Source organism: Manacus candei, unplaced genomic scaffold (genome assembly GCF_025592945.1).
Source record: "Manacus candei isolate 608988 ecotype Guabito, Panama unplaced genomic scaffold, ASM2559294v1 h1tg000047l, whole genome shotgun sequence".
Classification (NCBI taxonomy): Eukaryota; Metazoa; Chordata; class Aves; order Passeriformes; family Pipridae; genus Manacus; species Manacus candei.
Genome location: NW_026138095.1, coordinates 10,554,733 through 10,576,827, shown reverse-complemented (window position 1 = coordinate 10,576,827; position 22,095 = coordinate 10,554,733). Strand labels below are relative to the sequence as shown.

Genomic DNA, 22,095 nt, shown 5'->3' with positions numbered 1-22,095 from the left:
CCTCCTGGGGTTGCTGACTGTTGCTGACTGTCCCCACCAGCAGAGGCAGAGGCAAAATCCCAGGTGGTGACGCCAGCCCTGGCTGGGAGAGCAGGCAGGGGCTCCCTGCAGGCTGGTGCAGCCCAACTATAAAGTGCTTTTTGACTAAATCTTTGAGCTTTTCCCTTTTTCCCACTCTTCCCCTGTGCCCTGGGAGCTATAACCCCCTACCCATCCACCTGCCTGTCTCAGCTGTCTGGCCAGGCCCAAGCAGGGCCAATTCTGCTTCTATAAATTAACAGCAGGAGAAGAAACCCCCCCAAAAAACAGGCAAAACTCTCTCATTTGCCTTTTAACAACCCAATTTCCCCCCACCGGGTTAGAGGTGGAGGAGAATCACCCCCTCTATAAAAACACACCATGCCAACTGATCCCAGGCTCTGGGAGGAAGCAGAGCTCTGCAGCCCAGCACAGCTTTTTAACACGTTGCAAAATATATGGGGTATTTTTTTTCAGAGCATGTCATGGAGGCCAGATGCTTTCATTAAAAAAAAAAAAAAAAAGAAAAAGAAAAAAAAAAGAGAAAAAAAAAAAGGAAAAAAAACAACCCTAAGCTCTGACCATGTATTTCCCTGTCTGGTGTGAAGGTAACAAAATGTGAAGATTAGCCAATTTTTATTTTTTGGAAACAAATCTTTCCAAAAAAGCTTAAACCTTTGACCTGCCTTGGGTCCACACTGACAAAATGGAGAAAATGAATGAAAAGGAACCGGAGAGAAGTGGTTACAGGAAACTCTGCTCTAAAACACACAGTCTGTATTTTTTTTGATGTCAAGGCCCCCGTCTCTTATTTTTTTCCCCTTTTATTAATGAAGTGGAAGGAGTGAAAGCTTTGAGGAAGGCTTGGCTGGCGTGGCTGCAGCTGCCTCCCCTGACAGCCCCTTTTCTGCCCATAACTTCACATCCAGGACATGCAGTTCCCCCTGAGCCTGGTTTTGGAGTGCCTGTTTCAGTGGTGGGGTGGGACCAGCTTGTCCAGCATCTCCCAGAGGACACAAGACATGCAGAGATACAGAAAGGTACCAGGAGGTACCTAAGCTGGCTCCCCTGAGTGAATCCCCAGGGATTTAGACTCTCATTTCTCGTGAAAGAGAAGGTTTCAGCCCCTTCATGATTTGGAGGGGGCTCAGCTGTGCCCCCCCCCCCAAAGCTGGTTTTAGTGCTGGGTGTTGTCCTTACCTGCCATTTCCCAGGGCAAAGCTTGGCTTTATCTGTGCCCTGGTGAACTGCTCTCACTGTGCTCTCCCACTGAACCCCTGTTACCAAGACTGTCCCTGTCACCACATCCCTGGAAAAACATCCCTGAAAGCATCCATGGGGCAGCCAGATGAAAGGATGCAACAGGGGATGATGGTTATTCACCACTGGGGAGATGGTGCTCCCCTGGCCACGATGCCCTGGGAGTGGGTGGTGACCTGGAGCAGGAGCACAAAAATCAAACAGACTGCAGCTTTCACAGTGCTGCTGCTCCAGCTGGGGCTGGTGACACAGGTTTCTAGTGAGGATGGGCCCCAGTGCAGGCTGGTGACACTGGTTTCCAGTGAGGATGGGCCCCAGTGCAGGCTGGTGACACTGGTTTCCAGTGAGGATGGGCCCCAGTGCAGGCTGGTGACACTGGTTTCCAGTGAGGATGGACCCCAGTGCAGGCTCCAAGCCTGGCAGAGCCTTGGGGCTGCCTGTGGCTTGTCCCTGAGCTTTGCAAACAGTGGGGAGCTGAGCCCTGCAGGCAATCTGGGGCTGCTGCACCCCAGACACCCCCACAGCTCCAGGGATTTTTCTCCAGGGATTTTTCTGTTCTGCTCCCTGTCAGCCCCAAAGGAGCCCCAGTCAGCAATGGGCATGGGGAGCTGGTGAGCACACAGAGCCACCCTATGAACCACATCCCAACCCTACACTGGTGCTCCTGGACCACAAATCCTGCCTGGATGGTGCCTCACAAGTCTCACCACGTTATGCTGCTTTGGAAGAAAAAGGTGGCCGAGTGGCCCCTGGGCTGTGGGAGGGGATGGAGTGTCCCTGCTCCCCTCCTGCACTCCCTGGAGCTCAGCTCAGGGGCTCAGGATGCTGCCTGGCTCCTGGAGGCTTGGCAGGGAGCCTCCAGCCACAAGAAAGACCCAAGGGCTGGATGCTGGAGATGAAAGCAGAAGGGTGGATGGCTTGATGTTAATAAAAACAAAACCCAACCCAAACCCTCCAAACAACATGTCTGAGGGCAGCTGCACAAGGCTTAAAGCAAAGCAGCTCCTCACAGCATTCAGAGACCATGAGTCAGGGGCCCAGAAATCCTGGGATTGCCATGAAAAGAGTGAGGCTGGGAAAAAAATTAATTATTTAAATTTTCAGGTTTGCTTTCGGGGTTTGTGATAAATCTCCTGCTTTTGAGGTTTCCCTTGCCAAGGCTGACCTAGGGCTGGGCTGCAGGGCTGGGCTGTGCATCCTATTGTGGATACACAGAATATTGTGTATATCCTATGACTGACCTGTCCATGGGAGCTTCCAGAGACTGGGAGCATCGCTGTGCTGGCCTCTGAGAAAGATTCCACAGGCCAGGGGGTGGCAGTGGGAGCAGAGCAGTTTGCTGGGAGGACAAGAGGGTCTTTAATATGGACTGATGGAAGGAGGTGTTTAATATGGACTGATGGAAGCGGGTACTTGGGGTTCAGGTGTCCCAGCCTGAGATGGGGCTTTCCAAAGGCTTGGCTCCCATCTCACTGCACAAGCAGAGTGGAGCCCATGTGGATTTTATTCCAACCCAGCAGCTAAAGGTGACCCCGACACCATCTGGGTTTGGGAATGTAAAGGGCTGGCTCCTTGCTGGAGCAAAGAGTTAAAACGGGATTTTTCTCCCCTTATTTTTTAATTTTTAATTTGTTTGGCGGTGGCTTTGCCTCGCTCCAGTTGCCAATTTCCTACTGGTTTAATATTGGAGATTTATGACCCCTAATCCCTGCCGGCCTGGGTGTGCCCTGGCCAGGCACGGTCCCTCCCCGTGGTGCTGGGGGTCCCCTCACTGCCCAGGTCACTCCCTCAGCACGTGGTTACAGAGGGATTGCTCGGTGCTTCCCCGCTCCAGGAACGGGATTTCTCCACCTTCCCGGGCAGAGGAAGGGTCTGTGAGCACCCGGGGTGGTGCTTCCCCCCCGTGCCTCGTGTTTTCCTGTGGATTCAGGGTTTTTTCTCCCCCCTCCCTCTTTGCAAGCTGCCTTTTGAAAACACGTTTTTCCTTTTTTCCAGCAGCCCCTGCCAAGCTCCTCTCGACAAAGGGGGTGACTAAGTGAAGGCTCTGCAAAAGGAAGGATTTTTTTTCTTCACTTTTTTTTTTTTCCAAGAAAGGGCAAAGTGAGCAGATGATCTCACCTTTCAGATGAGGATCCTGCTCCTCACCCCCATCCTCTCCCCGATGCTGGGCTGGGGGCACAGGACCCAGCACAACTCTCTGGGATCACCTGGGCAGGATCAGGCCCTGGTACAGCACAGGGGGCTCAGAATCAGGGGGGAAATGAGGTTTAAAAGCTTCAGGTTTCCTTTACCACAGCCACAATGGACGAGCCACAATCACACAGAGAGTGGGGAAAAGCCCCAAAGGACAGGATGAAATGGCAGCACCCAAGTGAGTAAAGGATGCTCCCACATCACCTGGATCAGCATCACCTGCTCTAATCAAATAATCCCTTCTCCTTTTGGGCCACGGGGGAATCTCCACCCTCAGTGGGTTCAGCAGGGATCCCCTCTGCTCCCCCAGGCTAATTTAAGTGACCCCAACCCAGTGAAACCCCTCCTCTACCCCTGGATTTCTGGGAGCTGGGTGACCCTGCGCTCCCCCACGCAGCCAAAACAAACCCAGAAAAAGCTTTTCTGCCTCTCTTCTTGCCTTCCCCCCTCCCCGAATCTCCCAGCCCGCCCTCCCCTGTTTCACTCCAAATATTTGCACCAAAACCCATCTCGCAGGGAAAAAGCCCAATTTAAAATAAAAAGAAAAAAAAAACCGCAAACCCAACAAAAACAAACAGATAAGAAAAATAAATAAGGGAAAATATCCCCTTTGAATGGCTGAATGAAGCGGGGAGCTAAAAAGCCCCATTGAGGAGCGCGGGCGGATGATAGCTCCCGATTGAGCCCGCGGGAGAAGTAACTCTGTTCAAGCTAATTAGGGCCTTTTAGGACATTCAGCACAGCGCCGGCAGCAGAACGGTGAGGAAAAGAGCCTCCTAATTGGCTTCCTGCTGGGGTGTCAGTCCCAAAGTCTTTATTATCCCTCCCTGCACCTTTTCATCCCTTTCTTCCCTTCCTCACCCCGGTGAAAGCCAGGACTGCCCCGGCACGGCACCGCTCACCCTGCTGCCTCGCCAGGCTGCTTTGCCCTTGGAAAAGCAAATTTGCCGTGGCTGTGGGGCTGGTTGGGGGTGTTGGGGACCCCTCCAGACTCAGGAGGGCTCGGCTGGGAGCACCCCAGTTCCTGCACTCGCTCACCCAAACCAGCAGATGGTTTTGGCTCACTGGTGAAGCTGCAGAAAGGTGCTACTGTGGGATAAAAGAGAAGAGAAAAGCTCTTTCCAGCTCCCCTAATCACTGCTCTGGGGGTATCTCTCCCCTTTTCATGGCTCCAGGGGTATCTCCTGCCCAAAAAAGCTCTTGAGCTGCTCTCATCTCCCCAGGGCCTGTTGGAGCCCATGACACCATTTTACAGCCTCAAACAAAACCAAGTGTGAGCTTTCAGCTGAACCCCCAACACCCCCAGTGACACTGGACAAGCCAAGGAGCAAAACGACACCAGGGCTGCCCCTCCAGCAAAACCCAAGTGCTGCCACCACCAAAACCTCCCAATCCTCTCCCCAAGAGTGCAGGGAAAGGTGACACTGCCTGGCTGGAAACCTGCTCTGAGGGGGATGCACTTGCCTTTTTGTCCTCCCTTCCATTCTCCCAACCCCTGGGGCCGACTTGGATCATGACAAGTCCAAGTTTCCTGCAGTCAAGCAACTGTTTTCTCTCCTCTTCAGAGGGCAAATGCTCCAGTGTGAGCTCAGCTCTCAAGACATGCTGGAGAAGCCAGGTGGGAAAATGGGGGATGCAGGTCCACATGTGGGAAATGTGTTTGTAGCTTCTTAGCCAGCAGAGAATTCACCCAACAAGGAAACCCCATGGCTTTAGTGGCCTGGGGCTCAGCCCTGCTCCCCTCCTTAATAACCCCATATATAACCTTAATATCCTTTTAGCAGCGACTTTCCCAAGTGCCATTAAACCCTTTTATCCAAGGGAAAAGGAATTCCTTGGACCTTTCCAACACGTGCTGAACCTCCAGCAGCTCCTACGAGCACGACCAGACCTTGGCACAGCCTTGCTGGATGGGGACCACAACTGCACCCCAGCCCTGGCACCTCACCCTTGCAAGGGGATACTCTCTGCTGCACAACCATTTTGCCATGTGGATAAAGGAAGGATAAATGGGAATGGAAATAAAAGATTTGCCTCCAAGGCCTTTTTCCCTCCCCTGAGCTCAGGGGGGAGTATCAGAGCACAAAGCCAGTGTGGAGCATCCCTCAGCCAGCCCTGCTGGGAAGTGCCTTGTCCAGGGATGGGCTGTTAAATGGGAATTCGTTCTGCTCTTGCAAACACTTCCCAGACATGCTGAGCTGCTGCTGTGTGTTTGAAGGAGGGAGGAGGTATCTCCACTCCTGGGTGTTTTCATGTAGATGGAATGCGATGCTTTTGCTTGATAGTTTGGTGGAAATATATATACACACAGATACAAACATCCACATGCATATATTTATATCTAGATACAGATATTAGATATCTTTTATGTATTCCTCCACTGTGGAGGGAAGGACTGGCAGGCACTGGACAGATGCTAAACCCTGCAGCATCTCATATTCCCTGGTTTTTGCATGTGTGAAGGCTCAGCTTTGAGCTAGGCTTGCCAGTGCTCAGCCCACTCCCCATCCCTGGGTGAAACCCAAAAGCTCATGGTTGGTCCTTCCTCCAGACACTTCGCTCCCCCCTCTACAGTCCATGGAGGGGGGAGATAATTTCCAACCCCTTCATAAGTTTAGCTGCATTTCTAACCATCCCCTGGCACACAGCATCTGTATTTAAGGAGATTTTTCCAGGCTGGTCCTATTCCTGACACTCAGCTCATCCCAGCAGCGTTGGCATGGCTGGCAAAGGAGGGACAGTGCAGAGCCATCCCTCCCCACCTGCCAGTGGGTGATGTCTGAGCCAAGGAGGAGAGAAGCTCCTCCTGGGGTCACCCTGGACATGTCCTGCATGGACACTGCATGGACCCACTGGTGACCATATTGGGAATGGACCCACATTAAAAATAATCCCTGGAGCAGAGAGCTTGGGATGTGCCTGCTCCAAGCCACTGCTGCAGGGCAGAGCTGTGGAAGGATTCTCAGGACCCTGGGTACCAGCAAGGATTCCACAGTGTTCCTGGATTGTCCCAGGGCTGCACCACCTTCTGAACTGTCCCGGGATTTAAGGGGGATGGATCTGGGTGACAGGGAGCTGCTTTCTGCTCATCCCCATGGCAAAGCACATTTTTTGAAAGCTGCTGCACCTTATAAAGAGAGGGGAAATGGTGTCATTGTAACCAAGAAGACATTGGAAACACCTGGAAAATATGAGTCTCCCTGCAGACGCTAAGACAATCCCCTAATCAGGGTCCATAGTGTCCTCATCCCAAATTCCCAAGAAACACACTGCATCACCTTCTCCACCAAGCATTGCTGCCCAAGGCTGCCTCTCCAAACCTGCCAAAAATCATTCCCAAAACTGCACACGACCCAGCACAGGTAGAGCTGGGCTGCCCATGGCTGTGGCTGGGACACAGCCAGCAGCCTTTCCCTGGGCTGGAAGGGCTTGGGGACACCCCAGAGGGGGATGCTCCTCCTCTGCATCCCTTTGCCACCTCTCATCCCTGGGAAGCAGCGCTGAGAGGGAGGACTCACCATAGTCTTTCTTACAGTACTTCTTCATGTTGATCTTCAGTTTCCCCTTGGAAGCTTTGCAGTATGAGTCACAATCTGCACGGAGAGAGGGGGAGGGCAAGAAAACATTAACAAAACAAATTAGCCTTAAAATGAATAAAGGACTGGGGGAAGGGGGGACGGCTCAAAGCTGCAGCCTGCCATGAATAAGCAGCGTGCCTGTGATATCCATCTGCCAGGCCCCGATTGGGTCGTCTAAGGGGGCATTCAGAAAACCCTTCCTTTCTAAAGAAAGCTGCTCACAAAGGAAACCATCCTCCCGCCCGCCTCCCCCAGCCCGGCTTCCCTGGGCCGCCTCTGTCTTCCTGGGAGACCCCGGGGGCCTCCCTTATTGTGCCACCCAGAGCTTTTGAGAGCCACACAAATTCTCCCTGTTCTCCAGCTCCCAACTGGAGCCTGCCCGGAGCCCACAGAGGCCCCATTGTCACCCCTAACCCGGACCAGTGTCAGCCTTTGGCATTCATTGCCGAGAGATTCGGGCTGGGGTCACCCTCCGACAATGCGGGTCAGAGAGGAAATTAGCAGCCCATGAAGCATTAGCAAAGCCTTTTGGTGTCCACTCTACTGAAGTGTGCAAATAAAATGCCCCAGTAGGAACATTTCATTTCTAATGGGCCCCCACTGCTGGGACACGCCGGCCGTGCCCGGGCGGCGCAGGGGCCGGAGCGGCGGCAGGCGGGAGGGCTGGCACGGCCTCCTGGCACTGCCACCAGGGCTGGAGCCGGGCCACGGGCCCGGGTGGCTGCAGGGATGCTGAGCCCTGCCCCGGGAGCTGCTGCTCCCCAGGGACCTGCTCCGTGAGGGATGTGTGTCGTGGGATGTGGCTGGACGGCATCGCGCGGTCGGTGCGCTCCAGCCACTGCTGGGAATGTTCCAGTGGTGCCACAGCTGGAGATGTGCCACCCCATGCCAGCTCCCAGAATCGGGGTGGGCTCATGGACGTGCTGCCCGTGCACACCTCATGTCTCCTCAGCACCCACAGGTGCTGGAGAGAGGTTCCCAACACACAGAATCCCCTTATTTGGGAAAAAATGGGACATGTCTGGTACAGTGACAGCCCTCAGACACCTCCACTGTCCCAGCTGCCCATCATCCCTGCACAGCCACCCATGGAGCCCAGGTGAAAACTGAAGTGCCCCAGCAGGGCCCCAGGGCTCTCTGAGCAGGGTGGGGATGCAGGGAAGGATGGGAATGCTGCTGGTATCCCATGGCCAGTGCATGCCAGGTGCCCGTATCCTGCCCCAGCCCACGTGGGCAGTGCCAGACCAGAACACACTTGCCCAGGCAACACTTCCTCCTCTCCAGTACCACGACATGAAACCCTGGGGGAGAAGCTATGCAGCATCTTCCCTGTCCCCTGTCAGCAAGGCTGTGTCACACTCCAGGGTGGCACATGCCACAGCCTCAGCAGGGCTTGAGGCCTCATTCCTTGTGTGCTGCAAAAGCCCTTGCAAGAAGCAGTTCCTTCCCAGGGACACTGGCACCAAGCGGGCTGGGAGGGGAAACAGGCACAGAGCTTGGAAGTGGCTGCACAGCCACAGCAGTGGCAGCATTTCCTGGCCATAACTCTGTTTGCAGCTCTGCTGTGCACACAGGGGCCGTGGTATGAAGCCAGCTTTGGGACAGGGCCATGCTGGAGGAGGTGATCTCCAGTGGTGGATGCCCAGAGCCAGCCCAGGCAAGGAGGGCAGATGTGGTGCATTGGGTGCTCTGCACCCTCTCAGCTCACCAGCCCCAGTACAGGAGGTGTCCCTGGAGTGGGAGGTGAGTTCAGAACCACGGGGAGCTTTGTCAGGTGGAGAGGAGATGCTCCAGGAGGTCTCATGGACCCCAGATCCAACTCTGCCAGATCCCTCTGGCAGCAGAGCCAAACCCAGCCTGAGCCAAGCAGCAGCTGAAAAGTTTGAGTGGAGGAACTAACAAGTGAAGGAAACTCAAGGAGCTGGACACTCACACTTGCCCAGATCATCAGGTACCACCTCAGTACCAACACCTCTGATCCATGTGTGCCCCAGCCCCTCTCAACATGGCCATGAAGAGTCCCCCAGCTCAGCACCATCCTCCTGCCCCACCTCTGCCTGCTGTTCCCACTCCTCAAGAGAGCATCCACAGGAACACATGGCTTCATCTTTCAGCATTACCCAGTCAGGGCCAAAACCAAAAGCTATGATTTGAAGCAAGGCCCCTTCCTCCTCCAAGAGACCCAGCTGAGGTCTCTGCACAGCTACAACCCAGCCAAAGCCCCTCAAAACCCAGGAGCTGAGCTGATGACTGAGGGTTTCCAGCCTCTGATTCCATTTGCTTTTCTCATCTAACATGACTCTGAACATCGAGTAAAACTTGAAATGCATTGAGAAAGGAGTGGATATTCCATAAAAGCTGCAGTTCAGATGATGGAGATTCGCTAGCAAAGTCCCAGCCATGCCTACGTGGCAGGTGGGGCGTGACTGCCTGGTGTCCCTGAGCTGGGGGAGCAAAAATATTCCTGATCCAACACACTGGTAAGATGTTCCTGGCCATAAACATTGCAGGAAAAGTTTATAAGGGAACTAAATGTGCATGCAGTGACCTGACAGCCCAGAGAGGCTTCCCCTCAGCTGCTCAGTGGAGCAGGGGATGACAAGGGACAGACAGGCCATTGCAGCTCCCACAGATTTCTGGCATCATTCTGCTCAACTGTGGATGTTCTCAGGACACCAGCGTGGTTATGATAAACATGGTGATGGTTCTCCCCTGGCACAGAAATCCTGGAGCTCTGTGGATATTCACTGCTGCTGTTACCCCTCAGCCCCTGGGCAGCAGCTGCTCTGCTACAGGGGCAGGTGGAGAAGGAGCAGCTGAGCAGGGACAAGCCTGGGAGCTCTGGCTGCACATCCCTCCTATCCTGGCCACGTCAGTCAGATGCTGGCAAGCAGCTGGCTCTGAGCACTAGTGGGGTGGACAGCAGCTCCCACCTCCACGGCTCAGCCCCTGGATCGGCAGGGGGGTCTCCACCATCCAGGCTGACAGAGCCCACCTGGAGCACATCCTCCTCCAGCCCAACTGCACTGCTTTGGGATCCACCCCAATAAACAGCAATCAGACAGAAACCATTGCTCTGCACTTCAGTCCAGACCTCTGACAAGAACAACCCCAAGTCACCTCAGCAGCCTCTCCCCACAATAGCATCACTAACCACATCTGAGCTTCTCAGTCCCTGCACCACTGCTATGATAATTCCACACTGCCTGAGATTCCAGACCTGCTGGAAACCCATCCTAGTGCTGTTTCCCAGACAGGGAGCCTGTGGGGTGATTGGGCACCAACCAGCTACCCCACACACGCTGTAGGACAGCACCCTATCTCCACAGCACCCCATCCCCACACCTCTGCTTGCTCCCAGGGCGAAAATCTGGAGCTCAAGACACCCACCTACAGCCGGGTCTGACCCTGTTTTGACTGACACAACCCTGTCCTGCCTTCTCTTTTCTCTTTCTCCAGCCCCACGGGCTGTGCCAGAGCCTCAGCTGGTTTGAATTGAACTCTCTGTGGCCAGAGCCAGCTGGTGTAAATCACAGTGAATCACCAGATGCCAGGGCTGGTTTCCGTGGGTGGGGGATTTGCCCCGGTTCATTTCCTTTGTCTCCGATGTGGAGAGCTCTCCTGCCTCCTGGGTGACTTGGAGGTTCTGTGGGGCCTCTTTGGGAGGGCAAATGAGATTTCCCAGAGCCAAGCATTGAGCCAGTTTGGCTGGGAAGCACTGCTGTGTGCATGGGGTAACGCTGAGAGATGACTCTTGCTTAGGGAAAGTGTGTGGAAGAGATGCTGCAGGATGTTATTTCAGTGCTGCCTAACGCCTGGGACAGACCCTGCTCTCCTCCACCAAGGGACACTTCAGCATTTGGGCTCTGGGGAAGGTTTGCTGAGCTGCTTCTCCCTGATGGAAAGTGATAGTGGAGCTGGGGAAGGGATGGGAGGAAGGATCAGCTGGCTGAGAGGGGAGGAGAGGGTGGATGTGGAGCCCAGGGTGCTCCTACAGCCGTTCCAGTGACTCGTGGGTGTGCACAGGAGGTACAAACCATGTGAGACTCTTGCAAAATTTGTTCCCAGATGGTTCTGTTGCAAACCTCTGGAGTCCCAACATGTGTTGCTTGGTTATTCCAGAGGCTTGCTGTCCTGCAGGTCCCTCTTGCCCCTCTCCAGGAGGCTGCAGAGGATCAGCCTGAGGTAACCTGCCCGTGGAAGGTGATGCCAGAGTCTGGCCAGAAGGTCAGGCTGAAGATTAAGGGAGATGCCTGAAGAGGTGAAGCCTCTTTGGGGTGGGGAACAACCTGGTACCTGAAGCATGGGGTGACTGGTGTCCAGGTTCTGTTCAGCCAGGTCCTATAGGTGGGATGTGGGGGCACCAGGAGGGGTGGATGGGGTCATGCCCAGCTCTCTGCCCACCGTGCTGTACACAGGGGGGTGCAGAACAAGGGTTGGTGCTCACCCTGCTGCTGCCCTGCCCTGCTCCTCCTCCAGGCAGACCTGTCCTCTCAGCCTGTCTGGCCCTGGGCAGGACCTGAGACCTCTCTGAGCTGCTCCTAGCCTTAATCCGACCCAGCCACCCCCCTTCTGAAGGACCCAAACCCCCCTGGCTACAGCACCGCGGGGCAGGAGAAACCAAGTGCTGATATCCAAGCACCCTCCTCCCCTGCTCCCGGCACTTTCCGCCCCGAGTTTGCTCAGCTGCACAAATATTTCAGAGCAAATCCCCGTTTCAGAGGCTCAAACCCAAAGCACAACCAGACCTTAGTGCCTTGTTTTTTTTTTTTTCTTCATCGCTGCCTCCCGGCGCGGTGACATCCTGCTCCTCCCTGCCGGCTCCCCGGGGCCGGGAGCGCCCTTCCCTGCGGGAAAGCACCAACTTTCTGCGTTTCCCGGATAAACAGAGTGGGAGGGGATCTGGGAAGAGGCGTTTGGCGCTACTTGTTCGCAGAGGGAGCAGGTGGCGGGCGGCTGGAGCGGCTGTTTCGTGTCCGTCGCAGCTTAGTAAAAAGTGTCAGCACAGCCTTCAGCAGCTTTGCAGCTCAGCCCATCCCCTTGATATAACTAATTCTCTGGCTGAGCAAAGAGTTTTCACAGCTAAACACCTTCTTTGTTTTGCCTTTTTAAATTTTTTTTTTAATTTTAATTTTTTTTTTGTTTTATTTTTAAACATCTTCCTTTTGGGGTTGGTTCGAGCAGGGCTGGGGTTGCTCCCAGCAGGCTGGGAGCTGTGGGATGCTGGGCCCCCCGGGCACCCCGTGCTTTGCTAACGCACCACGTTCCTCCCAGAGCCCGTTTATTTAAGAGCTGGGACTCTGTGATCCCTGTGGGTCCCTCCCAGCCCAGAATATCGTGTGACTCTGAGTGCTGATGCTCCCAGGGTTGGGCAGGATGGAGGTGCTGGCAGCAGAGCTGGGGGTGCTGAGTGTTGTTCCTGAGAAGAGGCTGCACGAGGCGCCTCTTGCTGCGCTTGCAGTTCCAAAATGAGCTTTAAGCCCCTGCGAAAGCCACATGTCGGTAACGGAAATTAAAGGCCCCTTGATTCTGACATGATAGAACGATTAAAGCCACATTTCTTGGCCTGGGTACCTAACTCGAAATGCAGATATAAGGCTTAGATCCCCAAGGGGATTCAGATTTCTAATCCCAATTTATGCAGCTAAATTCCTATTGATTTCCCCCAGGTAGGGCCCTAAATGCCTTTGTGGGCTGCGATCCAAAGTGGAGGTGTTGTGGCTTAGAAGGGGAGCCCCAGCCTTGATGGTCTGACCTCAGCGTTTCAGGGTGAAGGGCGTTTTCCTGCCTTCTCTCCCAGGGGGCTGTGCTTCCTCCTGGGGCTCTGGAGGGGGGGCCCTGGGTGCCCCCATCTCCTGTAGTCCCTGGGTGAGATGTGCAACCATACTGAGCCTCTAAATGAAGGTAAAGGGCCATTATCAAATCCTACATCCATGATTCTATAACTGGAGAGACCAGGACTGAGGAAATGCAGTAGGGCCTGCCTGGGGTCCCAAATACCCCCAGAGTGGGCCAGTGCATATCAGTGGGGCTGTTTTGACTTGCTGTAATGCAAGGGGACCGTGGTGGTGAGCAGCTCTCATCTCTCTGCCCTTTTCTCTTCCTTCCCCAGCATTACTGGTCAGAAATCCCCACACAGGGCTGGTGCATGAGCTGCCCCTTGTGACAGGGGAAACATGGCAGCATCCAGGTCCCCACCAGCTCTGGGCAAATCTGTGCTTGGAAATGCCAGTGCACAACACCTAAACCTCTCTGCAGGTATATCCAAAACTGTGTTTGGAAATGCCAGTGCACAACACCTAAACCTCTCTGCAGGCATCTCCAAAGCCGTGCTCCAGCTGTGCTGCTGCTTCTGGTTTTCTAACAGTTGGGGGGGGGGGGTGTCTGCCCCCACCTAGGGGATGTGATTTATGTTTCTGTGCTGCAGAATCTGCTCAAGAAGGAGAGGAAGGTGTATTTTTGTGAGCTCTGGTATCACAGTGATGCTGAAGATGTACCCAAGTGATCCCTCCCTTCACCAGGAGTTAGGGAATCCCAGCTCTTGGCTGTGTCCATGCCTAGATCCTGCAGCTGAGCAGTGCTCTCAACCAAAGCCCTGGTGTGGTTCCACGAGCCTATCCAACAACCACAAAACTATTCCAGGTGCTCCAAAGAACTGCTGCAGCCTTAGTCCTGTGGGACATACAGGACACTGTGTACTGCAGCCTACAGCTCCACTGGTCTGCAGAGCTTCCTGCTGCCCCTTCCCCACAGAACTGAGTGCTCCTCCAGGCTGTTCAGACTCTGGGAATAAATTTCCAGCCCTTCTTACAGGCAGCAATCCCACATCTTCAGCTTGTGGCTGGGGACATGGAGGAACAGCACAAGGAGCAGAAGGGGTGTGTGGGGGGAGCCAGTTTTTGTTTGGGAAGGGCAGGGGCGACAACACCGTGTCTCTGCCCTGTGGTTGAGCAGGGGCTCAGCTGGGTGCTCAGTGTGCTCAAACTGGGCATGAAAACATTTCTGGAAGCTGTCTCAAGGCATCCCAAAGGCAGTTTAACTCCCAGGCAACACAGGATAAAATGCAATCCACAACTACCCAGCACTGGGACAGGAGAGGATGACCCTGTGCCAGGGTTTGGCCTGTAGCAGTTATGGCAGGGATGCCTTTGGCTCTTAGACCTCTGGAGATTTCCCCAGATGACCATGAAATCCTGTTTTGCTTCCCACAGCACTGAGGCTGCCCCTTGCTTCCATCCCAAAGAATTATTTTAACATCTCCTCCCTCAGTCTCAGTGAATGACTGTTAGAGTCATTTTGGAGAGTGCCAGCTCTGCTTGCTCCAAGCTTCCAGCTCTTGGCCTTTGCTGCCCACACATCCTGAGGGAGGGGATGCTCTGCAGTGGCCCTCTCCTTGTCCAGGGAATATGGATGGGATCCTCCCTGTGGGACAAGCAGCAGGGACTGCAATGTGTCTGGCCCTCAGAGCACACACAGCCTGTGAGGGATCGATGCTGTGACCTAATCTGGGCTGGACTCCAGTGGGAGTCTTTGTCTCAGAGTTGGCTGCTTTAATATAAAGAAGCTTTAATAAAAAAGCAAACTTAGGGCAGAGAATCCCTCCCAGGTTATTCACTTTAGCAGTGGGATCACTCCTCCTGCACCCTTGTCCAGCCATTGGATGGAGCAGGGGGTCTGTTATGACTACATTGGCTCCTCTCCCCCCACCTGGTGATGACCCAGCTGCTGAGCATGATGCCCTTTGCAAATATGCTTTGCAAATCAGTGCCCTTCATCCTGGGCCTGCTGCAGGACAGCCAGTGCCTCTGGCTGGTGGCCTTGGCCATCCCTCCAGCACAGTCAGGAGCTGGAATGGGGAGACACATCTTTTCCAAGCCTTTGACCTGGGATGAGCTGGGACTGGGCTGCTCAAGTCACACGTGTTGTCTACCTAATGGTCCCCAGGTTTGAAGCAGTCCCTACCTGAGCCTGTGGACAGGGACTCCAAGGGTCTGGATCTCCTCACAGAGGGTCTGTGCAAATTCCTGGTGCACAGCAAGACTTTGGTACAGCCTTGCATTTAACCACACAGCTGTGAGGCTTCGTTGTCTGTCCTTGGCCACCCCCTGAGCTGGCTCAGGGCAGCCTTGGAGCAGCAGTCCCCAGGAGCTGGCAGGGGTTTGTCCCATCAGCTGAGACCCAGCCTTGGAGAGGGTCTGTGACCAGTCTGCAAAGGCAGAGGCACCTGCTTGGGCACCAGAGCATCTTCTGACCTCCAAAGCAGGCTGAGGAGCACCTTTGCACCAGTACATGAATATGTGGGGCACTGAGGCAAACTCTGCCCTGTACTGATCACACTGAGCTGCACCAGCCCCAGTGGGGCAGGAGGAGTGGCAGGAATTATTCCCACTATTTTTTTTTGTTTGTTTTGGTGCTCTGCAGGCCTAACCTGGGACCCTCCTGAAACCCCCAGAAACAGATACACAAAACCTTTCCTGCAGGACAGCTCCGAGACTCCCTGGGGCCACCTGGCAGGAGCATCCTGAGCCCTGCCTGCAGCAGATCCTCACAAGACAGCCTGTTCCAAAGATCCCCAGGCAGCATCCAGGCTGCTCCGTGCCCAAACTGGGGACTTGCTGCCTGGTGCTGAGGGAGAAGCTGCCTGAACCCCCGGCTGGGCACCCCCGCGGGGGAGAGCCAGGACCACAGCATCCCAGTGGATAACTGCCATTAACCTCTCCCTTGGAACAAGAAGGTGCAAATGAGCCCACAGTAGCCTCCTTTCTTCTGGCTGAGCAAGATTGATTGAAAAACAAATTGGCGCAAATAAAGCATGTAATTAGATTAAAGCCTCTCGCCTGGAGCGGCGGGAGCAGCAGCGAGGGCTTGGGAGCCCGCAGCCCCTTCTCACCTCCCCAGCACCCAGCGCGGCTTGGGGGCCACTGGACCCTCCAGCATGACCCCCAGCACCCGCAGGATGCGGCCGGGGCTGCCCATGACCTCAGGGGAACTGCCCTTGCCAGGCCCCCCGTGCTCAGCCTCCAGTTCCAGCTGTGCTCCAGGCATGGTTTGGGTGCCTTTGGTGCATCCCTGGGAACCCTGGTCATGGTGTTCAGAGGAAGAATCACCCCCAGGCACTCCCTGAGCCCCACTGTGCCTCGGGGTGAGTTTGCTCCCTGCCTCCTGAGCTGCCTGCTGCCAGTTTGGGAACAGGAGAGAATGGCCTGAATGATATCTGGTGTTTTGGGACATGGGTGCCCAGAGCAGCCATGGCCTCATCAGCATCCCAATTTTCCCAGATATAAAGGGAGTGAGTAGGAAGGCTATGGCTGCTGGTGACACAGTGGGGACAGTCCCACTGTGACCCACTGGAAAACAGTTCAATGGAAAACACTACACCAACACCGAGTTTTATGGTTCATCCACCCCCTGCTCTCCACCCTCCTCACTCTCTCCCAGGAGCACACGGGGCTGGCAGCACATTTTCTACCCCCTTCCCACAGGATCAAACCCAGCACTGAGCCCCAGGACACGTGGGGGTGCCAGCCCTGACAGGGCTTCATCCACACCTGGTGCTTCCCCACTCCAAACATATCCCGAGCCACTGACGAGCTCCAGGGGTGCTGCTTCCTGAACTCCAGGGGTGCCCTGGGATGCAGAACTGCCAAGAGCCACTGACAACACCATTAAATACATTCATAGGAAGCCATCTGTCCTCGGGAGCATCAGCCACCCCCTAAATTCCTGCCCAAAAGCAGCTCCCAGCTGAGCGGAACCAGAACAGGGAAAATCACACTTCCCACTTTGAAACAGAGAGCTGGGGACAAGGGCTTTGTTTCTCCAAGGGGAATCAGAATCTGGAAATGTCCCCCAATGGGGAGAGAATCAGTTCGTTTCACTTCAAAATCATCATCATTGGTTTTGCAAATGGGTCTGAGGGTGATGCTGAGCTGGGCAGTCCTTGATCTGAAGCTCGTGGCTTGGCTACAGTGCCCAGGGCTTGTGGGCACCCAGGTACCCCCAGGGTCAGAAGGACAGTCCCTCAGGCAGTGTCCAGAGCTGGGCATGTGGGGATGAAGGGAGATGGAGATGGAAATACGTGGGATGGAGAGATGAGGGATGGAGGGATGTGGGGATGAAGGGTTGCAGGGATGGAAGGATATGGGGATGAAAGAATATGGGGATGGAAGAATGGAGGGTTTGGGGGCAGAGGGATGGAGGAATGAAGGGAGATGGAGATGAAGGGATGTGGGGATGGAGGAATGGAAGGATGTGGGGATAAAGGGTTGCAGGGATTAAGGGATATGGGGATGAAAGAACAAGGGGATGGAGGACTGGAGGGATTTGGAGGTGGAGGGAATCGAGTGCAGGGAATGGAGGAATGGAAGGATTTGGGAGTGGAGGGATGCAGGGATGGAGGAATGAATGGATGTGGGGATGCAGGAAGCCCTGCACTGGGGTGATAAGAGCACGGTGCAGTTGTGCCTGAGGCTTATCTGCATTTTAGCAGTTTTGTGGAGTTTGTTTTGTTGTTTTTTTTTTTTTCCCCAGACTTTCTGAGATATTTTGAAGTGACCAGAAGTTTCCTCTCTGGAAGTCCCTCACCCCTATTGTGCTCACAGCCATTCACTGCAGATCACCATGAGAAACCTCTTTTCAGGAGGGAGCTGGACACTGCGGCCGATCAATCAGTCAATCAATCATGCAGTCAATCCATCACCTCGCTTACAGCCCGAGACAGGCAAGAGAATACCCATGCAGGGCTGAATTCATTCCTCATTTGGATGGGTACAAAGCTGGAGACCCCCAGACTGAGCCCAGATTTACACCAGGGTGACTGAAATGACGGTTTCTGCCCCCGATTGTGCCGAAGGCAGCTGGGCAGACCTTTATTCCCAGGCTGTGGGATGTGCCCTGCTCTCCACAGACAGAGCTGACACTCGCTGTTAGAGCTTCCTCGGAGCAAAGTGCTGTGGCTTTTCTCTCCACAGGGTCCCTCTGGCCATGCCCCATCTCATTCTCACCCAGATGAGCAGGCAGGCTGTGCCCTGGCAGCTCCCCCTGGCCCTTTGGGAGCCCTTTGGGAAGGAAGGGAGCAGTGCCGGGGCCGTGCTCAGATCCGGTGCTGCTGATCCCCTCCAGGCCCTGTGAGTGCTGACACGAGTGGCAACACACGTTCACACACTCCTGTGCCCTGCACAGCAGTGCTGGGTGATGGCTGAGGCAGGTCTCTGCTCCCAGCCCAGAGGAAAGCTCAGCCTGACTGTGCTCCTGTCCCCGCACTGTCATTTTCCGAGCGAGCCTCGCACCCCTCGCAGATGTTGTGGAGGCAGCTGGCAGCTCACACGGTGTTGACTCCTTGTTTCCAGCTGCTGCAGCTCGTTAAAAGGAGCTGTGGTACATTTAATCCTTTCCTACTGTCACTCTTGCCTTGAAGCTGCTGCTGCAGTGATGATCACTGTGTTTACAGGGCTGTGAGCAGGGGGACAGTGATCCACTCATGTGCCTGGAGTGGAGCTGTGGAGCCAAAAAGGCACCTTCCCTTGGGGATGCAGGGGTACAGACTAGCTAGGAGGCTGGGGATAAGGAGATTTCTCCCATCTGCCCGAGCCATGAAATTCAAGCACAGCTCCTGTACATGTGGTGGGAGCAAGGGATTTATTTAACTCATCTTCTACCTGTGCCTGCTGAGGTTTTGCTGGGGTGCTGCAGATGCTGGTGGCAGCAGACCCCAGGGACCCCTTTTTCCTCCATGCCTATCTGTGGAGACAGGCTGTGAGCCTCTGACCACCCTCTGAAACCTGCATTTTGCCTTTCTGCTGAGGGATGCAGGAGCCCATTCCTGCTGCTCACCCTCTGATTGTCCTGGGAGGGATGGTGTGTACCTGGGAGCAGGGCACTCTTAGAGGGTGGCCTTGCATCACCTCAATTCATCTAGGCATGGGCAGGCAAAGATTAAAGCTTTTGACATTCAGACAGAAGAAAACCAACCCTGTTTTAGGGCTTGAATACTCTGGCTACCTGCAAATGCTGCTGAAACAGGAGTTCCAGGTCATCAGGGAGGCAAATTTTCCCCATTTCTGGTTCTTGGGGGAGGATTCTGGCTAAATTTGGATATCAAGGCATGTACCCACCTCTGCAGTCTGGGAAAGCTGCAACTTGCAGCCAAACTGTGCACACTGTGCACACCAGGGATCACCAAGACTGGGGGTTTCCCCCTTTTCTGCACTTGCTTCCAGCCTCTTCCTCACCAGCCAGGAACAAAAGGGCCCAAATGACATTTGGAAACTCCAGATCTGGTTTTGAAGCTGCAGAGGCTGATTTCCAGGGGAAAACCATGTGAAGTTGCATCAATCCAATCACCTGGTTTTATTTAAGCCCACTAGCCAAAATCATCCACCTCAGATAATCATTCCCAAACCAATCTGGATTTGATTCAGATAAGACAATGACTGAGTGGCAAGTTTGTAAACCTTTACCCCCCACTGTTATTTTTGTTTGCCCCTTCACTGGGGCCCTTCTGCCTCTCTGAATGGGACCAGAGAAGGATGGGGTAGTAGCACTTTCTTGCCTCAGAAAGGCTGCAAAAGTGAGGAGCACCCCCTCCTCATCCTCCAATCTCCCGGAGTGGGAGAGCATGAATGCATTTCATCTAAACAATTCAGTTTTGGACTGTTTTCTCAAATTGATTGGGACCTCTGAGAGCTAAGCAGAGCCAGGCAGGACCCCCCACACCAAAGCTGATGTTGTCCCACCCCTTGTACCAAGGCCAGGTTTGGCCCATGGTCTTCTGCAATGTGCCCCTCGTTGGCTCCCAGTGGAGTGATGCTCCCTCAGCTCTTGGCCAGGGTGGTGCTTTCTGTCCCCTGCAGCTTTGAGCAAAGGAAATAAAACAGCATCTCTCCCAGAACTGGCTGCATCCAAAATCTCTCACTATTTACCTTCTCCATCTCTGTAACCCTTTTGCTCCCACAGCACAGGAGCTCTGGCTTGCAGACACACTGATTTAAAGATGTGCTAAGAACCCCCACAAAGTTCAGCAGAATTCTACAGGATGGGGGGGGCTGAGGGTTGCCAAGGCACAGCACTGTCAGATGCTCCCCTCAAGGGGAAGGGATGAAATGTGGACGGTTCAAGCTCCTTGGACAAAACGGTGCTTAAAAAGTCCAATAAAATCACTGTGAGTAGAATTATGATGGGGTGCTGGGCCCATGAGATTGCTCAGCTTGGCTCAGCTTTCATGAGGAGGCAGGACAAGTGGCTCCTGGTGAGCTGGGCTGGTCCCTGGTCACCCTTCTGGGCAGGGAGTGGGGAGATCCAGCCCTCCAGTGACACAGGGATCCAAGAAGTGTTGTCAAGTCATTGCTCATGGCTTGCAGGCTGTCAGGATGCCCCCATGGATAACCTTTTCCCAGCCTCCAGCAAGGGTTCCTCTGCTGAAGGGAGGTGTCTCTGACCCTGTTGAGATGTTCTCAGTTAGTGGCTTAATGGCAAATCAGCTGGGCTTGGGCAGATCCCTAAATAACCCCTTTCCTCACAAAGAGGATGCAGAGCTGTGGGACTCACTCCTTCCCCAGTGGAGCTGTTTGCTGCCAGGGGCTGTGGGGGGTCAGGACCAGGGGGTGCAGCCCTGCCAGCAGCACCAGGGAGAGAAGGTGGCTTTGGAGAAAGGTTGGAAAACCCTGCAGTCACCTACCCAAAGCCTTGGTCTAAGGTGAGGGGCACCTCCTGACCGACCTGCCTCTGATCCCTGCAGCCATCCCTGCTGGCATTCAGGGAGATGCAGGGCTGGCAGGGAGCACCTGGCTCTCCCCACTAGTTGCACAGGGACTTGCTCCTCATCAAAGTGTCCCCATTTTGTGCCTAAAATGGGTTGTGCATCCCCTTATCCTGCTCAAGGGTCCAATTGCTGCAGGCTCCGTGCTTGTCCTGACCCCGCTGAGGGGCCAGGGGGGCACCAGCCCCAGTCCTGCCCAGCCCACCCCACACAGTGCCTGGTGCTGAGCTGGTGGCCCTGACTCGCAGCCTGGGGCTCCTACAGGTCACACTGCCACAGCACATCAGGGCAGGCACTGACAAGGGCTGTGGCCAACCAAGGTGGCACGTGGGGATTTGGGATGGCCAAATGCAGCTGCCCCAGCTGGTGTTTGCCCAGGGCAGTGGGGGGGTTCATGGAAGGAGTTGTTTCCCCAGCTGTGTTGGTACCTGCATGGAGCCCACAGGTGGCCAAGGTGGGGACATCCCCACACCAAGTCCCCTTACAGCCAGGACAAGATAGAGGGGTTAACAGGAGCTGTGGGGAGGGGCTCTGTGTGGCTGAAAGAAGATGGTGAGCTGCACTATAGCATACGAGTAAGCTCCTGAGGACCTGAGGAAGAAGATTTCTCCTGATGGAGTTGGGTAACAGAGGCTGGTATTGCCAGGAAACAGTGTTGTAAGGAGGAGAAGACCTGCTCCTGCTTGGCTTCAGCTTAAGTGTGATGGTCCCTGTTCCTGATAACCCAACACCTTGTTTTGTAGGGACTCCCCAAACAACACACCTCATGCTGGCACCCAATGTCTAAGGCAAAGCACCCAAAGGGCTGCTCAGCAGGGCTGGGCTGGAGGGAGCTGCCTGGGGCAGCCCTTGGGGTATCTTCAGGCTCCTTCCAGCCCTGCAGCTCGGAGGGAACACTTCCAGAAGCACACGGGAAACAACAGGCACAACCCAAGGCTGGGAGATCATTCTTGCCCGGACCAGCCTGATACTGAAACACAGAGTTGCTGCTTCTGCATTGACACGTAGCAGGACTTGTCCTTTAAATCAGTCCCATGGAACACCCTGGGATTTACCTTGCCATGACACTGGTGACCTAAGACCTTGTCCCTTTGCTCCCTGGGTTCCCCACCCTGGGAGAGCTCCTGAGCACACAGCAACACACACAGCCCGTGTGACAACCCTTGCCACGGGACGAGCCTCGGCTCAGAGTTCAATTCAAGGTGGCGTCCATCACTTTTAGTACAAACTCCTAAATTTATGAACCCTCCTACACTGCTGAGGCAAAAGTAAACAGCCTTTACACCTCGT

The 22,095-nt window shown here is 54.6% G+C and overlaps 1 protein-coding gene across 1 annotated transcript in view; it reads right to left on the bottom strand.

The window, feature by feature from the left end:
- NTN1 (netrin 1) overlaps positions 1–22,095 on the bottom strand; it is a 102,161-nt gene that overhangs the window by 6,266 nt on the left and 73,800 nt on the right. Inside the window, exon 5 of the mRNA XM_051797518.1 lies at positions 6,990–7,064. Coding sequence (XP_051653478.1) covers positions 6,990–7,064 — 75 coding nt within the window. The remainder of the gene's footprint in view (positions 1–6,989; positions 7,065–22,095) is intronic.